General features: G+C 43.9%; 1 protein-coding gene across 1 annotated transcript; it reads right to left on the reverse strand.

The window, feature by feature from the left end:
• Nucleotides 1–4,994: 4,994 nt before the first annotated feature.
• Nucleotides 4,995–20,453, reverse strand: slc13a5b (solute carrier family 13 member 5b). Its single transcript, XM_084312207.1, has 12 exons — nucleotides 20,332–20,453; nucleotides 18,818–18,946; nucleotides 17,448–17,584; nucleotides 16,402–16,625; nucleotides 14,188–14,362; nucleotides 13,070–13,192; nucleotides 12,684–12,896; nucleotides 11,731–11,837; nucleotides 11,196–11,317; nucleotides 10,847–11,008; nucleotides 8,624–8,761; nucleotides 4,995–6,518 (listed from the first exon to the last, which is right to left on the reverse strand). Exons 1-12 carry the CDS (start codon nucleotides 20,428–20,430, stop codon nucleotides 6,393–6,395), a joined length of 1,755 nt encoding a protein of 584 aa, XP_084168333.1. The 5' UTR covers nucleotides 20,431–20,453; the 3' UTR covers nucleotides 4,995–6,392.
• Nucleotides 20,454–21,093: the final 640 nt, after the last annotated feature.

Consider the following 21,093-nt stretch of genomic DNA (forward strand, 5'->3'; position numbering starts at 1 on the left):
CATCCTCAACCTTTTTGAAATCTTGAAAACGCCTTGAAAATTCATCATGCAGTGCTCCCAACATGGATGAGTACCTGTGCCAATGATCAGTTGATGGTTTGACTTCTTTCAGGGTTTTCATGTGTTTGAGATTGTTGCTGCCTAGTTGCCTTGAAATTAATTGCAACTTTGTCATGAAGGCTTTCACATGGCTATGCATTTCATGAGCAAAAATGCCCTTGCCCTGCAGTTGTGTGTTCAGTAGGGATGGGTACTGTTTACATTTGAACCGATACGGTACCGGTACCTGTGAATCGATACCGGTACCCAACAGTACCTTTTTTCTGTACTTTAGTCTCTAAAAATGTAATCTACCTACCTCAGTTGTGAAAAAAAAAATCCAAACTTCAAATAACCACACTTTCGACCGTTTTCGGCTTGCCCGACTGCTTTGTTGTTGAATCAAGTCAAATCCTAGGTAAGCGTATATTGTGCGTGTGAACGTTGACATGAAAAGAAAAACGTTAAAAAAAGAAGAAAAAAAAAAGATTTTATTATCATGTAATCTTTCGCGGGCCGGTCAGAATCATCCCGGCCGTACAATGCCCAGGTCTGCTTTAAGGGCTGGGTCAGCACTTAGCTATGAAGTTTACATTCATCTCTCTCTCTCTCTCTTCTCTCAGCAGATTGTAACACATGTTCTTAACGGGAACCTGTATGTTGATTGTTCTAGAGCTGTCCATATTATAGCCATATGACATCTTAAGATTAATTGCCTGTGAATCTTGTGTTGTCTTGTCTGTGAAACACACCTCTGATCTCAGTGACTGTCAGTGATTTACAGTATATTTATTGATAATCTGTTTATTTATACCAGGGTAGACTAAGACTTAGTATGGTGTAATGTATATTTGTACAGGGTAGACGTAGGTAGCTATATATATACACACATTGTTCCAGTGCCAAAGAAGGGATGCCCAAGTGCCCTAAATGACTACAGGCCAGTCGCTCTGACGTCACACACCATGAAGACCTTCAAGGGGCTGGTCCTGCAACACCACAAGCCCCGGATGAGTGACTCCCTAGACCCCCTGCAGTTTGCATACCAGGCAAACATCAGGGTGGAGTACGCCATCATCTACATGCTCCACAGAGCCCACATGCACCTGGAGAGGCCATCATCTACATGCTCCACAGAGCCTACATGCACCTGGAGAGGCCATCATCTACATGCTCCACAGAGCCTACATGCCCCTGGAGAGGCCATCATCTACATGCTCCACAGAGCCCACATGCACCTGGAGAGGCCATCATCTACATGCTCCACAGAGCCTACATGCACCTGGAGAGGCCATCATCTACATGCTCCACAGAGTCTACATGCACCTGGAGAGGCCATCATCTACATGCTCCACAGAGCCTACATGCACCTGGAGAGGCCATCATCTACATGCTCCACAGAGCCTACATGCACCTGGAGAGGCCATCATCTACATGCTCCACAGAGTCTACATGCACCTGGAGAGGCCATCATCTACATGTTCCACAGAGCCTACATGCCCCTGGAGTGACCATCATCTACATGCTCCACAGAGCCTACATGCCCCTGGAGTGACCATCATCTACATGCTCCACAGAGCCCACATGCACCTGGAGAGGCCATCATCTACATGCTCCACAGAGCCTACATGCACCTGGAGAGGCCATCATCTACATGCTCCACAGAGCCTACATGCACCTGGAGAGGCCATCATCTACATGCTCCACAGAGCCTACATGCACCTGGAGAGGCCATCATCTACATGCTCCACAGAGTCTACATGCACCTGGAGAGGCCATCATCTACATGATCCACAGAGCCTACATGCCCCTGGAGAGACCATCATCTACATGCTCCACAGAGCCCACATGCACCTGGAGAGGTCATCATCTACATGCTCCACAGAGCCTACACGCACCTGGAGAGGCCATCATCTACATGCTCCACAGCCTACGTGCACCTGGAGAGACCATCATCTACATGCTCCACAGAGCCTACATTCACCTGGAGAGGCCGCGCAGCACAGTGAGAATCATGTTCTTCGACTTCTCCAGCGGCTTTAATACCATCCAGCCTCAGTGGCTAGCGAAGAAGCTCACGGTGATGCGACTGGACCACGGACTACCTCACCAACAGACCACAGTACGTCAGACTGCAGGGCAGCCAGTCAGATATGCTGGTGCCACCTACAGAAGTTTTCTGACGACTCCTCCATCGTCAGTTACATCAACCGGTCAAGCGGTGGTGGTAGAGAGGAGGATGAGGAAAAAGCTGGTCCCACCCCCTCTATGAGGAGCTAGTCAAGACGAGGAGCACGTTTAGCCATAGACTTAACCCCCCCCCCCACACACACACACTACAAACCGGCCAGTTCTTCATGCCAGTATAGCCGTCAGCGTCAGGTTCCACAGCCGTGGGCATGGACTGCTGCCAATAGTTGGAGAACTAACGGCTGGAGAACTTGAGAACTGTTAGGACTGTCTGACTCTTTAACACTAGCACAGCCATGGAGAAAATGCCACTGATTCTCGCCGGGAATGGGTCAGATGACCCGACAGCTTATATGAGAAATATGAGAAAAATAAACAGTGTAAACTATATAATTACCTCTGAATATAAAAATTTGAGGTTTACCACAATTAAATGTAGGTTTGAGTGACATAAAAAAATGTAAAAAAATATTTTTAATTTAAAATATTATTATTATTATTATTATTATTATTATTATTATTATTATTATTATTATTATTATTATTATTATTATTATTATTATTATTATTTTTTTTTTTTTTTTTTTTGGATGGAAGAGCCATACATTGACGGGCAAAGAGCCACATGCGGCTTGCGAGCCACGGGTTGGCCACCCCTGTGCTGGATTCTCGCAAAGTGCTGTGACTTTTGTCTGTTCCAACAACAGCCCATAGGTGGAATAAGGTTCTAATTACATTTTCCTTAAGCCATTTTGAAATTTCAGAAACCGTGCCAGATAAAACGGGTACTTTTAGGAAAAGTCATTGAGTGACAGAGCTGGAGCTCGACCGAGTGACGAGGATACATTTATTGAAAATGCCTAGGGGTCATTTGACCCCTTGTCGGCTGTGCTAGTGTTAATACAAAACACTGCATGGACTCTGGTGCAGTGTGCTACTACAATATGTAGCCTACTATTATCATTATTATTATTGGTTGAATTCTGCCATTCCTATGTTCTGCTCTATTACTATTACTATGTCTATTCTATTATTATCTTTTCTGCCTGTACCTCCCCTCCCCCATGCTATGACACCTGGATTTCCCCAAGGGGATTAATAAAGGAACACTTGACTTGACTTGGGTGGGCTGTAGTAATATTATTGATAGAGTATACATATGTCCCATCTGTCCAGAGATCTAGTGCAGATCAGACCTTTATTTTTATTTTTTCCTTACTATATTTCTATTATTATATTTAATTCTTTTTTTTAATCAAATCTTTAATTTTTTATATTATTTCATTCAATCATATACACAACAGGTAACAACTAGGGCTATCAATCGATTAAACTTGACCCTAGAAAACAACACATAACAACACAGGACATATCAACCAACAAACAAGAGCCCCCCCGCGTTGCGGGCCATGAGCACAAGCCACGGGTCTCCCAGGAGAACCGCATCACCAACCCTGCCAAACTCATGCCCCCTAGCCAATCATGGACATAATCTCCACTAAAACATTTATTTGGGCCAAAAATAACCATAGAACAAGATGGCTGCACCCAGAACACCGTTCACCGGCCTAACAAAGTCCATCCCTCATAGCAGGAGGCCTACAAAGTCCCACACCTTAATATCTCCAAGGGCTGTAAGCAAAGCAGCGTGAGAGTTCAAGGACCACCCCATGTGCACCAAATTATATTTTATTCTTATTATCCTAACTGTACCTCTCTCCTCTCTCTCCTGGTTGCTGCTATGACACTCGAAAAGATGAATAAAGATCCATCCTTATCTTATCATTGAAGTGTTTTGGAAGTCTATAAATGTAGAGTTGTGAAACATCCTCCTCTGTGTTACAGATAGTGTTGTTCACGGCGTGAGATAACACAGGATAACGGGAGTCTATCCGCTAGGCCCCTGATTCACACTCCGTAGGGAGATGGCGACACAGAGCTCACTTCAAGGTGTGGACATTCAGACAGGGATTACACTGGCTTTGCACACTGTGTTTAAAGGATCATATCAGCCTATAGATACATGAGAGGTCACTGAGCAAGAAGCAAAAACAAAAACAATAACGCACTTATTGCGCAGTCACATCAAGTTGTGAAATAAATTAGTGTTTTTTTAGCCGATGTCCACCCACAATAATGTTTTAATAATTTTGTTCATGGTTTAGTTGAATCCAATGATTTGAGATTAGCTGGAAACAAGGTCATTCCCAAAATATGTATCTGTGTGCCAGGTTGGCAGTTGAAAAAGGTCCATTAATTTACTTGCACGACTTGAGCCAACACAGGGATTCTAAAAGGTCACTTACGGCGCGTCTAGCCCCACACTTATGGTCAGTATAGAACAGACTGTGAGTCACACAGAGAAAGGGAAAGCGCTGCTCTGTATTTGTACGAGTGCTGGGTGTTCCCATAAAAGAGCACGGCCGTGTTCCTGGCTACACGTAACCACCAGTTACCCTGGCTCTGAATGAAAAAACATGCTGCATATTCATCCTGGGAAACGTTTTTGGTGTGGGTTTCTTCTCTGGGTGATGTTGTACAAATGCTTTCGGCCAGGACGAGTAGAAAATCCCCATTTGATTATGAAATGCACTGTACACAAACGCTGCAATGCATTTTAACAATGACGTTTTGGTGAATGTTATATCTTTGTAGGGACAGTATGAGGCCTTATAGTAAAAGAAAAACAGAAAGAAAATCCCAAACTCAGTTTCTATTAAAACAAATATATTTTATTAGCATTTTGACATTTTGACTTTGTTTCACATGATTAATTTGTCACAGCTTTTCAAACCAGTGAATTGATATTACGATGCTGATATCATTATTGCCCCAGCCCATCAGTCATGTAAGCAGCAGCCACAGGATTTTATTCATCAGTTCCAGTTAACAATATGCACCAGTCATCAGTCCTAAATACAACATGTACTCAAGTTAATCTATAACTTTACATTACAGTTACGTTAGAAATTCCAATATAACAGCACATACTGACCTACTGTAGATATTTAGAATATGTTCATGTATATGTCATGTATGTCATATATGTCTATATGAATTGAAAATGGGGGACCCTGATGGAAACAAGACAAACGTCTTTCTCAGGTCTGCATCCCCTTAACAATTGTATGTATTGAGCCGTACTGTATTGTACCCATTCTGCAATCTGTTAAATAAAGTTTTCTTTCATTCATTCATTCATTCACAAATACAATAAATCACTATTTTTTTTATACTATGTACATAGTGGTGTCACACTATTATGATACACTGTTGAAGTTCAGGTGATGTGGAACTAACATGTAAATGATCATATCTTCTAACATGTAAATGAAGGCAAGACCATTAAAATACAGTGTGAGAGCAAAGGCACATGTTCATCAATGTTATTTCCTTACTATGTCATCGAGTCAACCATAAATCGCCAACGTATTTAACCAGAATAACTTTAGTAACTTTGGAGTTTTTCTGTATAATGTCATATATTATTATTATTATTATTATTATTATTATTATTATTATTATTATTATTATTATTATTATTATTATTATTATTATTATTATTATTATTATTATTATTATTATTATTATTATTATTATTATTATTATATGGCTACATAGTGTCATGTGACTCTTGGGGAAGCTTTCACATTTCCTATCAACCTTATCAACTGCTGTGCATGTTGATATGTTATATTTTAGGAACTGCTCTCTGCATTCTGTTCTGTTTTTAACCTTGATTACATCGCGGGACAACAAGGACCTGATGAGGAATGCATCTTACCTATGTAGTTTCTGAGAGTGAGAATATGTCCATGTGCAATAGGTGAATACTCTTTTTTATTGATATACTGTAAGGAGTCTTCGTTAATCTGTAATTCCGTTGTGCTGCGATGTAAATTCCGACAGGCGGTCCCACGTTTCAACCTCTCCCGTTGCCCCTCGCGTTCACCACGACTTTCTCTCACGAGCGAGACTCGAGTTCGAAAAGGCAGCGAGTCTGAGATTGGCTTCTATCCCGACATAACATCCCAACACGGTCAGCCCACCAAGTCGTCCTGTGCTGTTTCTCTGGCCAGAGGCCTGTCTGGTGCCCCGTGGGGAGAGAGGCAGGACAGGGTGTGCTTGGAACGTGTCCCATGGCCCTGTAGCCCCGGGCAGGCTCACACCCCGGTAACGTTGGCCCACGAGGGGAAGGTGTCGAGCTGGAACATGGCCTTACCCCAGGTGTTGACGGCCAACGTGATGCAAAGGATACCAATGACGTTCATGACTATTCCCGTTCTGGCCTGAAGAAGAGGAAGAGGAGGAAGAGGAAAAAGAAGAAGAAGAAGAGGAGGAAGAAGAAGAAGAAAGGTGAACAATAATATCATCAGTAGAAGAAAGGTGAACAATAATATCATCAGTAGAAGAAGAAAGATGAACAATAATATCATCAGTAGAAGAAGAAAGGTGAACAATAATACCATCAGTAGAAGAATAAAGGTGAACAATACTATCATCAGTAGAAGAAGAAAAGTGAACAATAATATCATCAGTAGAAGAGGAAAGGTGAACAGTAATATCATCAGTAGAAGAAGAAAGGTGAACAGTAATATCATCAGTAGAAGAGGAAAGGTGAACAATGCTATGATCAGTAGAAGAAGAAAGGTGAACAGTAATATCATCAGTAGAAGAAGAAAGGTGAACAGTAATATCATCAGTAGAAGAAGAAAGGTGAACAGTAATATCATCAGTAGAAGAAGAAAGGTGAACAATAATATCATCAGTAGAAGAAGAAAGGTGAACAATAATATCATCAATTTCAGGACCTGAGAGCAAATGTACTGTATGCACAAAAGGCGGGTCAATGATGACTGACTGGTCATTCAGTACAACCCAGTATTCTGTGTTTGTTCCATACTTAGCACACTAGCTTTGAAATAAAATTAGTTCAATTATGTCAAATGGATCTTTATTTTAATTTAAATATAATTATAATCTATCATAATTCACATCATTGTAGACGATTCTAAACACAGCTCATTTGCTTTGTTCCCGAATGACCCTGACCAGTTAAGCTTGATTCATAGCTTCCGTGTCCGCGTGTATCCGCCCCTGTCTGCGAGGGTCCACACAGCCCCTACGGTGACATCCACACACAGCCCCAGGATTCTGACCATGCGGACTAAGCCCACCGACTGCGCATGTTCCAGATCATTCTCTGCTCTAAGATTCTCTGGTGATCAGCCCTCCCAGTTTACAACATGAGTAAACCTCATATTCTAGTTGATACCTATGCATTAAAAACACAGCGAATCTCTTAGTTATATTAATGTTGTGCTGTCAGAACAGTCTTATGTTTGCAGGTTAAGTATTTAATGTCTGCTATTGACCAACTGGCCACACTGAAATGCACACATTTCAACTCATATTATAACATATTACAATCTAGTGAATGTTTCTTTTCAGCAAATCTCTTAGTTATAACAAGATTGTTATTTAGTGAACCCTTTATGTGGAAAAAGAGAACGTTTATTGCTGTTGTGGTATTTAAAAAGGATAGCTGGGGAAGAGACCAAGAGTTAGCTGAACGGCAGGAGTGGCAATGCAACAGGAGATGGAACGCCAGACTGGGCCAGACCCTCAATTGTATGAATGGAACCGCACACAGTGTTCCACTGGACCAGTACAAGCCTGTGGCCGTCCACAGACGAGGGATGTGGAAAGTATGTCCGAGCCTTTATTCATCATTGCATTTTTATTCGATTTTTATAGACCTATCATTAGGGTTGGGTACCGTCCGAATTACATCGGTACTACAGAGTACCGATTCACGCAAGATCAATCTGTACCAAATTCCGGTACGGTATGTTTAGTATGAAGTACAAGAGTGTAATATACTAGACAAGAGGGAACCTTTTCCACAAATATATATATATTACTGTCCCGTCTCTTGGGTCTTTAGAAAGACCAGACAAGGTCAGAGGAGTTTGATAATATTTAGGATGGCCAAATAATGTTGATATTTAAAACATTTAAAAACATAATACATGATCATGCGATTTATTTTGTGTGGTGTGTTACAACAAAGAATAACAAAATGTTCTAAATAAATAAGAAGGTTGAAATTTAGTTGCTTGAACTTTTATTTATAAAAAAAATATTTAAATCTGAAATGAAATTATTTGTTATTACAGAGAGAGTTAAGTACTGAACCGGTATCGATTGAAATGTGAACGGTGCCCAACCCTACCTCTCATATACACTTCTGTGATAACAGTATCCTAGTGACAACAACATATAGACACAGATTAGACCCCGGATTTCCCCAAGGGGATCAATAAAGGAATATCTTATCTTATCTCATCTTAGATTGTACACGACCAACACGTGAAAACAGTGCCGCACTCACCATATCAGAAACCTTGAGGTAGCCGTAGGAGAAGACGATGGCGTTGGGAGGCGTAGCGACAGGCAGCATGAAGGCGAAGGAGGCGCTCAGAGTACAAGGAACCATGACATACAGCGGGTTCATTCCAATGGACTGGGCCTGGAACAGAACACAGACTTTCAGTCCAAAACAAGATGTCTACCACGTGAGAAGTACGTGACACCTACTATTGCAGAATGACTGCTGGTGTTTACAGGGGGAACACCACTCAAATTAAGAATTCCATCAGCTACTCTCTTCCAAAGCCAGAAACTAGAGAATTAAGACTCAAACCTGTGATGTCATCAGGTATAAGGTCTGGAGACAAATCTTTTTGTTTCGTTTTTTTGTTTTGTTCAGTTTGTATACCAAAATGAGCTTCATTCAACAGTGGTGTTCTCAGTTCTCAAACAAAAATAAAAGTATACTCAGATCATCCCTCTGGGTGCTGTCAGTGTCATACTGTATATCTTTCCCAATCAATTGTCTATGGAGCAGTTTCAGACTTAATAACTGATGGCATCATACATTTGAGTTTTAGCACACAATGGACCTCATGATCGAATGGACTTACGAGAAAGTTACAAACAAATTTCTTCGTAACTCGACTTACAAACTTCTCTGACCAATTTTGGCATGATCGAACAGTTTCTTTTCGTAGATTTGTTCGTAGCTACAAACAGGATTTACGAACGGACAGACTGGTGTGCGCCCGTGATCAGGCTTCATTTGGGAGAAATCATTACAAACTCTAAAATACCATTAAGAATACCTACAAAACAACTTTTGTGTCATTATTGGGTACAGATACTGGTGTATAGGCTAAGTGACAATCAGTGCAAGACATATTATGTGATAAAAAAGAACATTTCATGGGGCCTTTAACAAACGACTCCACAAAGGAAGTCGTATAAAATTGTTGTAAATTGTGTTTTGTGTCCTAGAATTAATCAAAAGATCATTTTGACAATATTACCTTTTTATAATCTTATAATATGTTTTACATGTTAAAGGATAGAACCATTTCTACATTGGAAATGCTGAGGTTATGAATCAACATAACCTGTCCATGTTTTATCCAAAATAGATTGGAACGGAACCAAATGCAACTGAAATGGTAGGCTACGAGGCTGGGACGAGACGGCCTGTGACGACACCACTCTCCCCTGTTACTCTGCACTGTAATCACTGACTCATGATTGTGTGCAATTTTACTCTTGAGTGAAAACCTTCATTAGATGGGTGTAATTGGGATGCAATGTTCACGGACTGACTCATGCCAACTTAAATGGATCAGCGACGCACGTGAAACGATAATGGCATAGCACCACAAAATGCAAAATACAGTACATGACAGTGCATAAAAAAGTAGCTGGCAGCTGAACGGGTGGGGGGGGGGGCGATTCTGGCTTTCAAAATGGATGTGAAGTGAAAACACTTTATAATTAGTCTCCTGATTATTCCTTATATATATATATATATATATATATATATATATATATATATATATATATCGGTAGTGGTTTACTGTGGCGGGTTCATTGTTGCCTGCCTTTGCAGACCAGACACATGAAAGTGAAACATACAAAAGCCATTACAACCACAACATGTCTCCCTCCTACTTTCAGCTGTATGTCATTTTGTCAAGCACCCCTTTTTTACTTCTCCTTTCTCTTTCTATCCCGTACATGACAGATGGACACCCAATATGCACCCCTCTCGGGGCTTTGCCTTCAATAAATATCCCCCTGAATACCCCTGCTTGGCACATTCCAGCTCGGCCCAGCTCTAGGGATGTCTGGGTGCTAGACCGCCGGGCCACACAGTGATACCATTCTTCGGGAGCAACGGGGGTGGGCACCGGTACAAGACACTGAGCTGAATTGGCGTGTTGGCAAGGGGGCTAATGGGAGGAGGAGGGGCCCAGGGAGGGTGGGGGGTGGGGGGGGGACTGAAACTCATTCAGCCAAAATGGCTGACTAGAGAGGGGCCACCAGACAAGGGAATGTAGGCCGGCTTCCACTGGGAGTAGTTTCAATGCTGGACTGCAATTGGGGAACACTGTTTCAAAGGAACTCCTGGGAATCACTTAATTTGACGCTGCCAGCTACAAATGTCTGTCTCCTGAAGTGTCACGGTTCTGCTCCTTGTCACGTGATCGCATTCTGTTGTGTAACATTAACATGTCTCCGCATTGACACTCACCATCGAGGCCAGGACAGGTAGGAAGAGGGTGGCTGTAGCCACATTACTGGTGCACTCTGTAAAGGTAGCAATCAGCAGGCACAAAATGACAGCAATTGCCCAGTGTGGGATGGTTTGCAGTGGCGTCATCTGATCTCCCATCCATTTCGAGAGCCCGGATTCCTGTAACCATAATGACATACGTATTGAGCTTCCTCTTTTTGCATCGGTACACAGTGTACAACTGCGGTATACAACTATGCCTGAATTAGAAGCGATAGTTAAGCACAAATTGACCCAGATGTCCCATCAAGAGCATTTGTGGCCCCGCATTGGTTTCCCCGCATCGGTGCCCGCCTCTGTGGCTTACCTCGCTGCCCTTGGCCAAGGCAAAGCCACCCCCGAGGAGAAGCACAATGCTCCAGGGTAACTTCTTCTGAGCCACCTTCCAGGTGAGCAGAGGCGGCGTGGGGCCGGTGTTTTGCTCGGGCGCTGAAGAAAAAGAAAAACATCACAAAGCTCGCGTCATTGTGCAGTCTAAACATCTCCGAGATAAAGATACGTCTGCGAGGGGAGCTCCAGTAGCTCACCACGTACCGCGAGTGCTATTTCAGCGCCGTGGACAACCGTGCTCGTCACGGATCTGGGGCTGAGCGCGTTCGAATCCCGGACGGCAGCCGTGCCTTTCCCAGAGTGTCTTCCCCCCCATCTGAACCCTTTCAGCCTGCTTCTGTCGGTCGAACTTGACCAAGTATGAATGCGATGAAAAAGCGATAAACGCTAAAAGAACCAGCTGACTGGTCAAAGTTTAAAAAAAAAAAAAAAAGATACGTCTGCGTATGCGACCCGAGAGCAGACTCTGCGCGGGTTCGTCTGTATTTTACGGGGGTTCTCGGTCGTCTCACCCGTGTCAAAGCTGCGCGTCCTCCAGGAGCAGAAGCGCGGGGCCTTGGAGGGCAGGACGAAGAGGAGGACAGCGATGAACACGGCCACCGTGGCATCGGTTACATATCTGGTGGAGGGAATGGAACAACAAAACATTCATTCAGACATCGCTTCTTCGTGGCAAAGAAAATAATCATGGTTCCGTTTATCCGTCTGTAACTAACTAAGTGTTCAAGTTCCAGTTCTTTATTGTCAAATACACAACAATACAGGGCAATTGCAGGTAATGACATGTTTGTGTTTCGAGCGCAGACTCAACAGTGCACAGCAACAATGAATACAAGATGGCAACAATAAGACGTAGTAGTAGGATAAATATATAAAATGAGGTAAGATAAAATAGTCAATTATTTACAGAAAGTGTCATGCGTATAGTGTATGTTAAGGTGCAGTGTGTGTGTGTTTGTGTGTGTGTGTTCAACGAGTGAACGACGCATTGTGTAAAATGTACAATTACGCAGAATAAACACTGCGATTTAGTCCACGAGGTCCTCGTCTCCCCCGGGCCTGACGGAGCGGAATGAGAACCGCGTCGACCCGACCACCGGATGACGTGCTTTTACTTCCACGTAATTGCATTGACTCGACGCAGTTGAGTCTACAGTACACTGTCCTCGTTCCAAACGATGGAAAAGGATTTCACACACACTGGCATTAACATGAAATATGATATGAAATAGTCTACAAACGGGTGCAGCGGACATTGCGCTCGTCACTATGAATTGAAAATGGGGGACCCTGATGTAAACAAGACAATCCTATCCTCCCTACGACCGGCCAGTGGGGGACACATGCGAGCAACGATCAAGACAGGGGAGGGGAGAATTGGCACGGCTAAATTGGGATGGGAGATCAAATTGAAAAATGGAGGAGAAAAAGTGGAAAAATTAAATATGAAATATAGTCTACAAACTCTGCTTTGGAGTTGAAGATATCAGTGGCCCAGCCGGCCACGAAGCCCGGCTCCCTGGTGAACCACAGCACCACCAGCAGGACGAACAGGAACAGGACGTTGATCTCCCCGAAGGACATGGAGCCCAGCTGACGGTGCTGCTCGCGGATCACATTGTAGGCAGCGATCTCCTTCTCCGTCTTCACCGACCCGCATCCCCACGTCTTCTTGAAGCTAAGAGCGGTCGGGGGAAAAAGAGAGAGAAAGGGGCTCTGTGTCACTTCACTACATTCAATCACCACCGCCTGCCCCCCCCCCCCCCCCCCCCCCCCCCCTACCTCCGGAGAGAGGTGAGTGGGTGCAGGCCCTCCGACGGTGTAATTAGGTGCTTTCATCATAAAACTCACTTGAATCCCATGAAGACGAACTGTAACCAGAGCCAGGCCAGGGTGAGCATGAGGATCATGTTGGGGAAAGCGAAGCCGAACCACGAGGCGAAGTTAATGACGTCTCCGTTTTGAGGAAAGAGTCTGATGAGGGGGAAACGGATAACGGGGATTAGGATACTTTGTCCACGAGATGAAAAATATCCAAAGGGGTTATTCAATTGGTAGGAACACATGCATTGGAAAGAAAATACTTAATGATTAATTTGTGTTTTTCTATGTTTTATGGTGACAGTAATATTAAAATACAACATTAAAACAGTTGATGAAGATGAATATCTACCTCCAAAAACCCGATACCAGCTAACTAAGACTGTGATATTATGTCATGAAGATATCCAATCTGGAGGTGCTCCATAGAAGTAGGTGACTATGAGTGCATATGAGGGGGGTTTTCTGGTTTTCTGAACTAAAGATACTTCTTGAGAATAAAGCCTTACTGAAAAGAAATCCACAAAATGTACTCATTACCTATAAATAACTTAATAGGTTCGAGTCTTAGCTCTGTTGTCCAGCTTTGGGAGAGAGTTCTTCATGTTCACAAAGATAAGATAAGATAAGATAAGATATTCCTTTATTGATCCCCTTGGGGAAATTCAGGCATCATAGCAGCATGGGGGAGGGGGAGGGGAGTTACAGGTATGAGCATGGTAATAGTAGAAGACATAATATACAGGCAATACAATTATAGTACAGACTGTCACCCAGCCTTTTAACTGTAATTTGACTGTTCTGCTTCATGTACGCTCCTTTGTAATTTGATTTGATGTTTGATGTTTGATGTGTGTTTTAATTATTTCCCTTACCTCTGTGATGTATGTATATACAGTACTGTACCATCTGTCTCTTTTCTATTAAATTTTTTCTCCTTTCCCTGTTACCCTTCGAGGGGACCTTTTGTCCTCTCGCCAGGCCGCCATTTAAAATAAGAATTAGTTCTTAACTGAGCTGCCTCAATCAATCAATCAATCAATCAAATGACACTGGAAATGTGTCGTCGGCCACCACATCATTGTGTCAAATCCTGGTTGACTTTGTGTGCGGTCTGATCCCGGGGGAAGCGCGTGGGGGATACTCACTGGTTCATCTGGCCCTTGAGCACCAGGTTGGGGCCCGTCCCTGTGAGCGTAGCGGTGCCTCCGATGCTGGCGGCGTAGCAGACACACAGAGTCATGCCTTTGCACATCCTCATCCTCTCCGCGGCCTCCTTACGTCTGGCGACCTCGGTGGTCACATCTAAGAAAGTCACCACCACTGGACAAACAAGCCAAAGGAGAAGATGAGAACAGGAGGGTTAACAAGGGTACAATTAAAGCGCAGAGAATGTCTCTAGTACCATACCGTAGCTCCTAAAGCCTCTCTCTTCATCAAATGGTAAATGGCTGCATTTATATAGCGTTTTTATCCAAAGAGCTTTACAATTTGCTCCTCACATTTTACCCATTCACTCACACATTCACACACCGACGGCGGAGGCGACCATGCAAGGTGCCGACCTGCTCATCGGGAGCAATTAGGGGTTCAGTGTCTTGCTCAAGGACACTTGGACAGGCTGCCCGGGAGGAGCAGGAATCAAACCGGGAACCTCTGGATTACCAGACGACTGCTCTACCTCCTGAGCCACTGCCCATATCAAATATCATATATCACATCATATCACTCACCCCCCCCCCCCTCATCAAAAAGACAGACAGAAATCATATACAGCAGTGAATCCCACACATAATTTATACAATATAAATAATAACACATTCATTATGTCTCAAAATAATCGAAAGGACTTGTGGGAAACACTGGATAAATGGTAAATGGTGCATTTATATTTACAATTTTGTTCCTCACCCATTCACTCACACATTCACACACCGACAGCGGAGGTGACCATGCAAGGTGCCGACCTGCTCCTTGGGAGCAATTAGGGGTTAAGTGTCTTGCTCAAGGACACTTTGACACGCTGCCCGGGAGGAGTGTGAATCGAACCGGGAACCTCCGGATCTGCAGATGACCGCCCTACCTCCTGAGCTACTTTACTAGCTATTTAGTTAGTTACTTTACTAACTAGCTGAGGGAATTCCTGAGGAATAATGATAAAAGCAGAATATATATTTTTTTGTGATCTACTTTTTCTCCTCCCTTTTTCTGTATTTTTCTCCCATCCCAATTTAGTCGTTATGCCAATTCCCCCTCCCTTTCCTGGTCATTGCGCACATTTGCCCCCCACTTGCCGGTCTAGGGAGCCCTGAAGTCTATCACATGCTTCCTCCGACACATGTGGAGACAGCCATCCGCTTCTTTTCACCTGACAGCGAGGACTCTCACTGGGGAGGTGTAACGCATGGGAGGATCACACTACCCTCCCCAGTTCCCTCCCTCGCTGTGCAGGCGCCCTGACCGACCTGTAGGAGTCGCTGTTTACAACGACCAGGATACTCACCCCACCGGCTTCCCACCCTCTAACACTGCCAATTGTGTCAGTATGGACGACCGACCAAGCCGGAGGTACCGCTGGCAGTTGGATTCAATCCCACTGTCTCTGCGGTGGTAGACAGACGCTTAGTCCGCTGCGCTACCCGGCCGCCCGGTATAAAAGCAGAATTTTCACAGAATTCCCAGATGAGCCTTGTCATGTCGGGCCCTGTCGCCTGCTCACCTTGTCCCTCTGCCTGCTTCTCCGGCTGTCCTGTCTGTTTGCTGCTCACCTTGTCCCTCGGCCTGCTTCTCCGGCTGGCCTGCCTGTTTGCTGCTCACCTTGTCCCTCGGCCTGCTTCTCCGGCGGTCCTGCCTGTTTGCTGCTCACCTTGTCCCTCGGCCTGCTTCTCCGGCTGGCCTGCCTGTTTGCTGCTCACCTTGTCCCTCGGCCTGCTTCTCCGGCTGGCCTGCCTGTTTGCTGCTCACCTTGTCCCTCGGCCTGCTTCTCCGGCTGTCCTGTCTGTTTGCTGCTCACCTTGTCCCTCGGCCTGCTTCTCCGGCTCGCCTGCCTGTTTGCTGCTCACCTTGTCCCTCGGCCTGCTTCTCCGGCTGGCGTGTCTGTTTGCTGCTCCTCACCTTGTCCCTCTGCCTGCTTCTCCGCCTGGCCTGTCTGTTTGCTGCTCCTCACCTTGTCCCTCGGCCTGCTTCTCCGGCTCGCCTGCCTGTTTGCTGCTCACCTTGTCCCTCGGCCTGCTTCTCCGGCGGTCCTGCCTGTTTGCTGCTCACCTTGTCCCTCGGCCTGCTTCTCCGGCGGTCCTGCCTGTTTGCTGCTCACCTTGTCCCTCGGCCTGCTTCTCCGGCGGTCCTGCCTGTTTGCTGCTCACCTTGTCCCTCGGCCTGCTTCTCCGGCGGTCCTGCCTGTTTGCCGTCGCCATCCGCCGACAGGATCTGCTCCTCTGAGCTGTGGATCTCAGGAATGTCCGCGTCGCTGTAGGTGTTCAGCTGCTCCAGCACCGCCTGGACTATAGGCACCATCATGGCCGTGGTCGCCGTGTTGCTGATCCACATGGACAAGAAGGCGGTCACGCCCATGAAACCCAACATCAGACTGTCAAAAGGAGGAGAGGAGTCTGTTAGTGGCTTTGAATCAGAAGACGACACCCGAGGACACCCAGGAACCCTTCGCACTGAAGAACCATATATAACTCTGTAGTTATATGGTTCATTATTGTCTAAAGTGATCAATTGTATTGTATTTTCGCTTTCTCTTTTTTTCCCTCTCTTTATATGGATGTACTGCTTCCATATTGATGTCTTTTTTATATTGGATTGAGGAAATGTACAATTGCATTGTGTGTTAAAATGAAGACATCCATGTCACTGCAATAAAAAAAGAATTATACAAGAGGTGGAGGACAGACCTCAGAGACCAATGGAATTTGTACACATTCACTGAGAGAGACACACTGAGAGAGAGAGACAGGAGATAGAGAGAGAGAGAGAGAGAGAGAGAGAGAGAGAGAGAGAGAGAGAGAGAAAGAAAGAAAGAAAGAAAGAAAGAAAGAAAGAAAGAAAGAAAGAAAGAAAGAAAGAAAGAAAGAAAGAAAGAAAGAAAGAAAGAAAGAAAGAAAGAAAGAAAGAAAGAAAGAAAGAAAGAAAGAAAGAAAGAAAGAAAGAAAGAAAGAAAGAAAGAAAGAAAGAAAGAAATGCAAAGACAGAGAGAGAGCTAAGTAAGATTTCCACATTTATGATGGCACTGAAAAACAACGGTTGTAAAGATGAACTTATTTGTCTGGACTATAAAAAGCTGCTATCTCAGATTCATCCCCCGATTAGATATCACTCACAAATACAACGGTGTCAAACGTGGCAACAAACAATAAAGGAAGGTCTGAATCGCAGACCGTCATGCCACCGAGCAACAACTCACAGTGCCGGACGCACGCCGACGCAGAGCAGCACCCTCAGGGCAATGCGCTTGTGCAGGTTCCAGTGCTCCACGGCCACGGCCACCAGCAGTCCGCCCACAAACAGCATGTTGGTGTCCTTCAGGTATTGCATACACACCTGAAACAGGCAAAAAAAATTAAGTAAAAAAAATAAAGACAGAAAACGAACTCCACTTTCAATGCAGTGATGGGGACTATATAGTCACTACCTGTAATTAAACTAGTAGTTAACTACATTTGCCTTTGCTGCCGCAGCCCCTGAACTGTGGAACAGCACCCCCACCTCCATTAGGCTTGCCCCCTCGACAGATGCCTTCAAGTCTAGACTCAAAACCCACTTCTACTCATTAGCATTTCCCCGATGCACACTGAGACTCATGCCCTGTTTGCTTGTGTGTCCTCCTGTATAACTGAGATGTGATGAATGAATGAATGAATGAACAGATTTGAACAGATTGCAGAATGGGTACAATACAGTACGGCTCAATACACACAATTGTTAAGGGAATGCAGACCAGAGAAAGACGTTTGTCTTGTTTACATCAGGGTCCCCCATTTTCAATTCATAATGACATTTAAAGGGGAACTATCTTATAAATGGCCCTTTTGAGTGTTTAGCATTGTTTCCTAGCTATGTGAACTTATATTAATATGATCTATGTCTCAAAATTCTCATATTGGCGCATTCTTCCAATTCTCCTCTCACAATATTCACCCTCACTGAACTGAGTCGTTTGAAAATGTGCCTATATGTGATGTCATATAGTCACTGCTGCATGTTAATGTTCAGCAGGCGGCGCAGGCCACACAGTGGTTTAGGTGGCACCTGCAGCTGCGGCTGCAAAACAGCTCGAAATCTTGAGGTAGAAAAATGCTGTTTTTGAGGACTTGATTAGAAATACAAAACAATGAATAAAAAAAATATATATATTACAGAGGTGTTCCATAGACTCACAGGAATTGTGTAAAAGTGCCCAAATAGTGAAAGAAATAGTAAAATAGTTCCCCTTTAAGACATACACAACATAATTGACATCATGATGACATTTATGACATACAGGTATATAGTACTAGTCTGTTACATTTGTGATTGTTGTCTATATGTTGTCTAGATGTATCTATGTGTATCCACCCTCTGTACAGCACTTTGGTTGACATGTGTCATCATGTTTAAATGTGCTCTATAAATAAATCTGATTGATTGATTGATTTTGCAGTAGCTTGCTAGTAGTTCAACTAAATTCAAGTTGGCATAGTGATTTCAGTTCATAACCTTTGTGTCACGCTGAATAACTGAACGCTGAAAAATGCATTTAACCCATGCACGAGGCTATAGAGCCGGTTCACTCACGTCTTTGGACTGCATGATGCCGAACAGGGGGAAGAGGACGGCGGGCAGCAGGGCAGTGACGGCCAGCGGTAGGGCCTCTGTGCACCAGTACACGGCCATCAGGATGATCACGTAGGCACATCCTGCCTCCTGCACGACACACACAATCACCAGTGTGAGTGGATGCACCAAAGGGCCGACCTCGACTATAGTCCAATAGTCGACTAATCCATCAAAAGGAGCCGTAGTCAATCTCTCAGTCGAATGCAACATGTTCCTGTCCCCGACTAAGGATTTGTATATAGTCGACTTTGATTGATTTTTTTTTTTTATCATTCTATTTGGGCTGTCGGGCTGATTTAAGTTCAATGTCTGATTTAAGTTCAATCAGACATTAAATCAGACACTAGTAAGCAGCACCCCCCACAGCCCAAATGGAATGATAAAAAAAGAATTTGTCAATCAGAGTCGACTATATAAATCCTTAGTCTGAGACAGGCCTAGAATGCACACAAGCCCGGACCCTGCACCAAAACACCCTGCTATACTGTATACACACGGTGCAATTATGTGGAGAGGTGTCATAAAATGTCAAATATTGGATCACTTTTTTTCTTATTTGTTTTAAGTATAGAGAGGTGATAGCATGATGGAGAGATACCAAGGTTATTGGGGTTGAAGATCAGTGTGTTGGTCTATTCCTTTAGTAGTCACCTGACAGACCCATAACTATTGCTTTTGAAGATGAATGTCTGCCTGCAGATCATGACCAGATAGGTGCATGTGGTTCAAAGTAAGATACAGAAATATATATAGGCTATATATTTGTTTTCAAAACATACAAATAATAAAAAATAATAATAATAATCATCACCACAAAGCATCTTCCTCATCTCAGGTTTTAGGCAGAGGAAATCAAACAGTTAAAAGATGTATATCAAACTATTGCTATATATATCAAACGCACCACTGTAATTGAGTACAATTAAACAGGTATGTTCCCACAGCTGAAGGTGTGTAGACGCGGGGCTCTGCTGTGCGTGTATGAGGGCCATTCTTCTGGATATGCCTAACATAACATGCATCTATTTCACATAATGATAATACAGTGGGCACAGGGGAGAGAGCGCCTCCGAGTCAGAACGAGACCGGAGGATTCCCTGTTCCCACGCTGGACTTGACCCCTTCGTGGTAAGTAACAATAAAGGGTTAAAACAACAGCAAGTCCCCATCACGTTCCCATGCGTTTTTTTTTTTTTTTTTTTTTTTTACTACAACTGCACTGTATTAGATGGTCGCAGCAACAGGTGCAAGTGGCGAGCCAGATGCGTTTTGACAACAATAACAACAAAATGTTCAGGCACGCACATTTTGCGAATGCAACTTGTGTAAATTGTAACCACAAAATCGACTTAATATACGCCTATAGTCCTAAGTAACATTAGGCTGTATTGTATTAAGGGAATGGGGGGAAAGCGAATAAGAAAGTAATCAAATAATTAGTGTATCACTTTCATATTAATGTCTATACATACCGTGGACCCGATCACCAAAGGCAGTGGAAGGAGAAGAATCGGAGTGGAGAATAGAATAATCTCATTCTTGAGATGCCGAAGGGTTTTTAGGAATCCCATGCTTCTTGACCAGCGGGGAGACGGACGGTGGAAACGGAAAGTTTGCGAGCCCATGGGTCGCTTTACATACACCGAGAGAGGCGGGGGGGGGGGGGGGGGAGTCCTCCAGCAAATAATAGAGAGGAGCCTCACGAATCACAATGAGAGAGGGGGGAGAGAGGGGGGTGGGGGAGAGAGAGAGAGAGAGAGAGAGAGAGAGAGAGAGAGAGAGAGAGAGAGAGAGAGAGAGAGAGAGAGAGAGAGAGAGAGAGAGAGAGAGAGAGAGAGAGAGAGAGAGATACTTTGATTCAATCACGGGACAAATCATGCGATAGGCTACATCAGAACCCAAACAAAAGTGGTTCTACCATCTTTAAGCATCACATACTCACGCATACAGTAATTACTCTTCCTTCATGATAACTTGTTCACTTCCCGTCAGTCGGATGACCCTTATACACCCTTCAGTTCAGGTCAGAAAAACAGATCGAAAGGTCAAAACGTCGACCAAAATCAGCTGCTCTATTAGACAATAATTGTGTTTTTTCTGGGGTGACTATTAAAATTACAAGATAATGCCACCTAAAAACAATATTTGAATGCGACTAGTTTATGGTGTCATAACTTTCAGACACCTGCCAGTGTTTCTTATAAAAATAGCATTTTGTTTTAAAAAGTTTTAAA

The sequence above is a fragment of the Notolepis coatsorum genome, assembly GCF_963971535.1.
Source record: "Notolepis coatsorum genome assembly, chromosome: 1".
Taxonomy (NCBI): Eukaryota; Metazoa; Chordata; class Actinopteri; order Aulopiformes; family Paralepididae; genus Notolepis; species Notolepis coatsorum.

What these genes read in the sequence shown, in the direction of transcription:
- slc13a5b (XM_084312207.1), bottom strand. Translation starts at nt 20,430, where the DNA reads ATGGGATTCCTAAAAACCCTTCGGCATCTCAAGAATGAGATTATTCTA. An exon ending in CTCAAGGGCCAGATGAACCA is followed by an intron (nt 13,193 to 14,187) that starts GTGAGTATCCCC and finishes CCCCCTCATCAG; the next exon opens with ACTCTTTCCTCAAAACGGAG. An exon ending in CCTTGGCCAAGGGCAGCGAG is followed by an intron (nt 11,009 to 11,195) that starts GTAAGCCACAGA and finishes TTATGGTTACAG; the next exon opens with GAATCCGGGCTCTCGAAATG.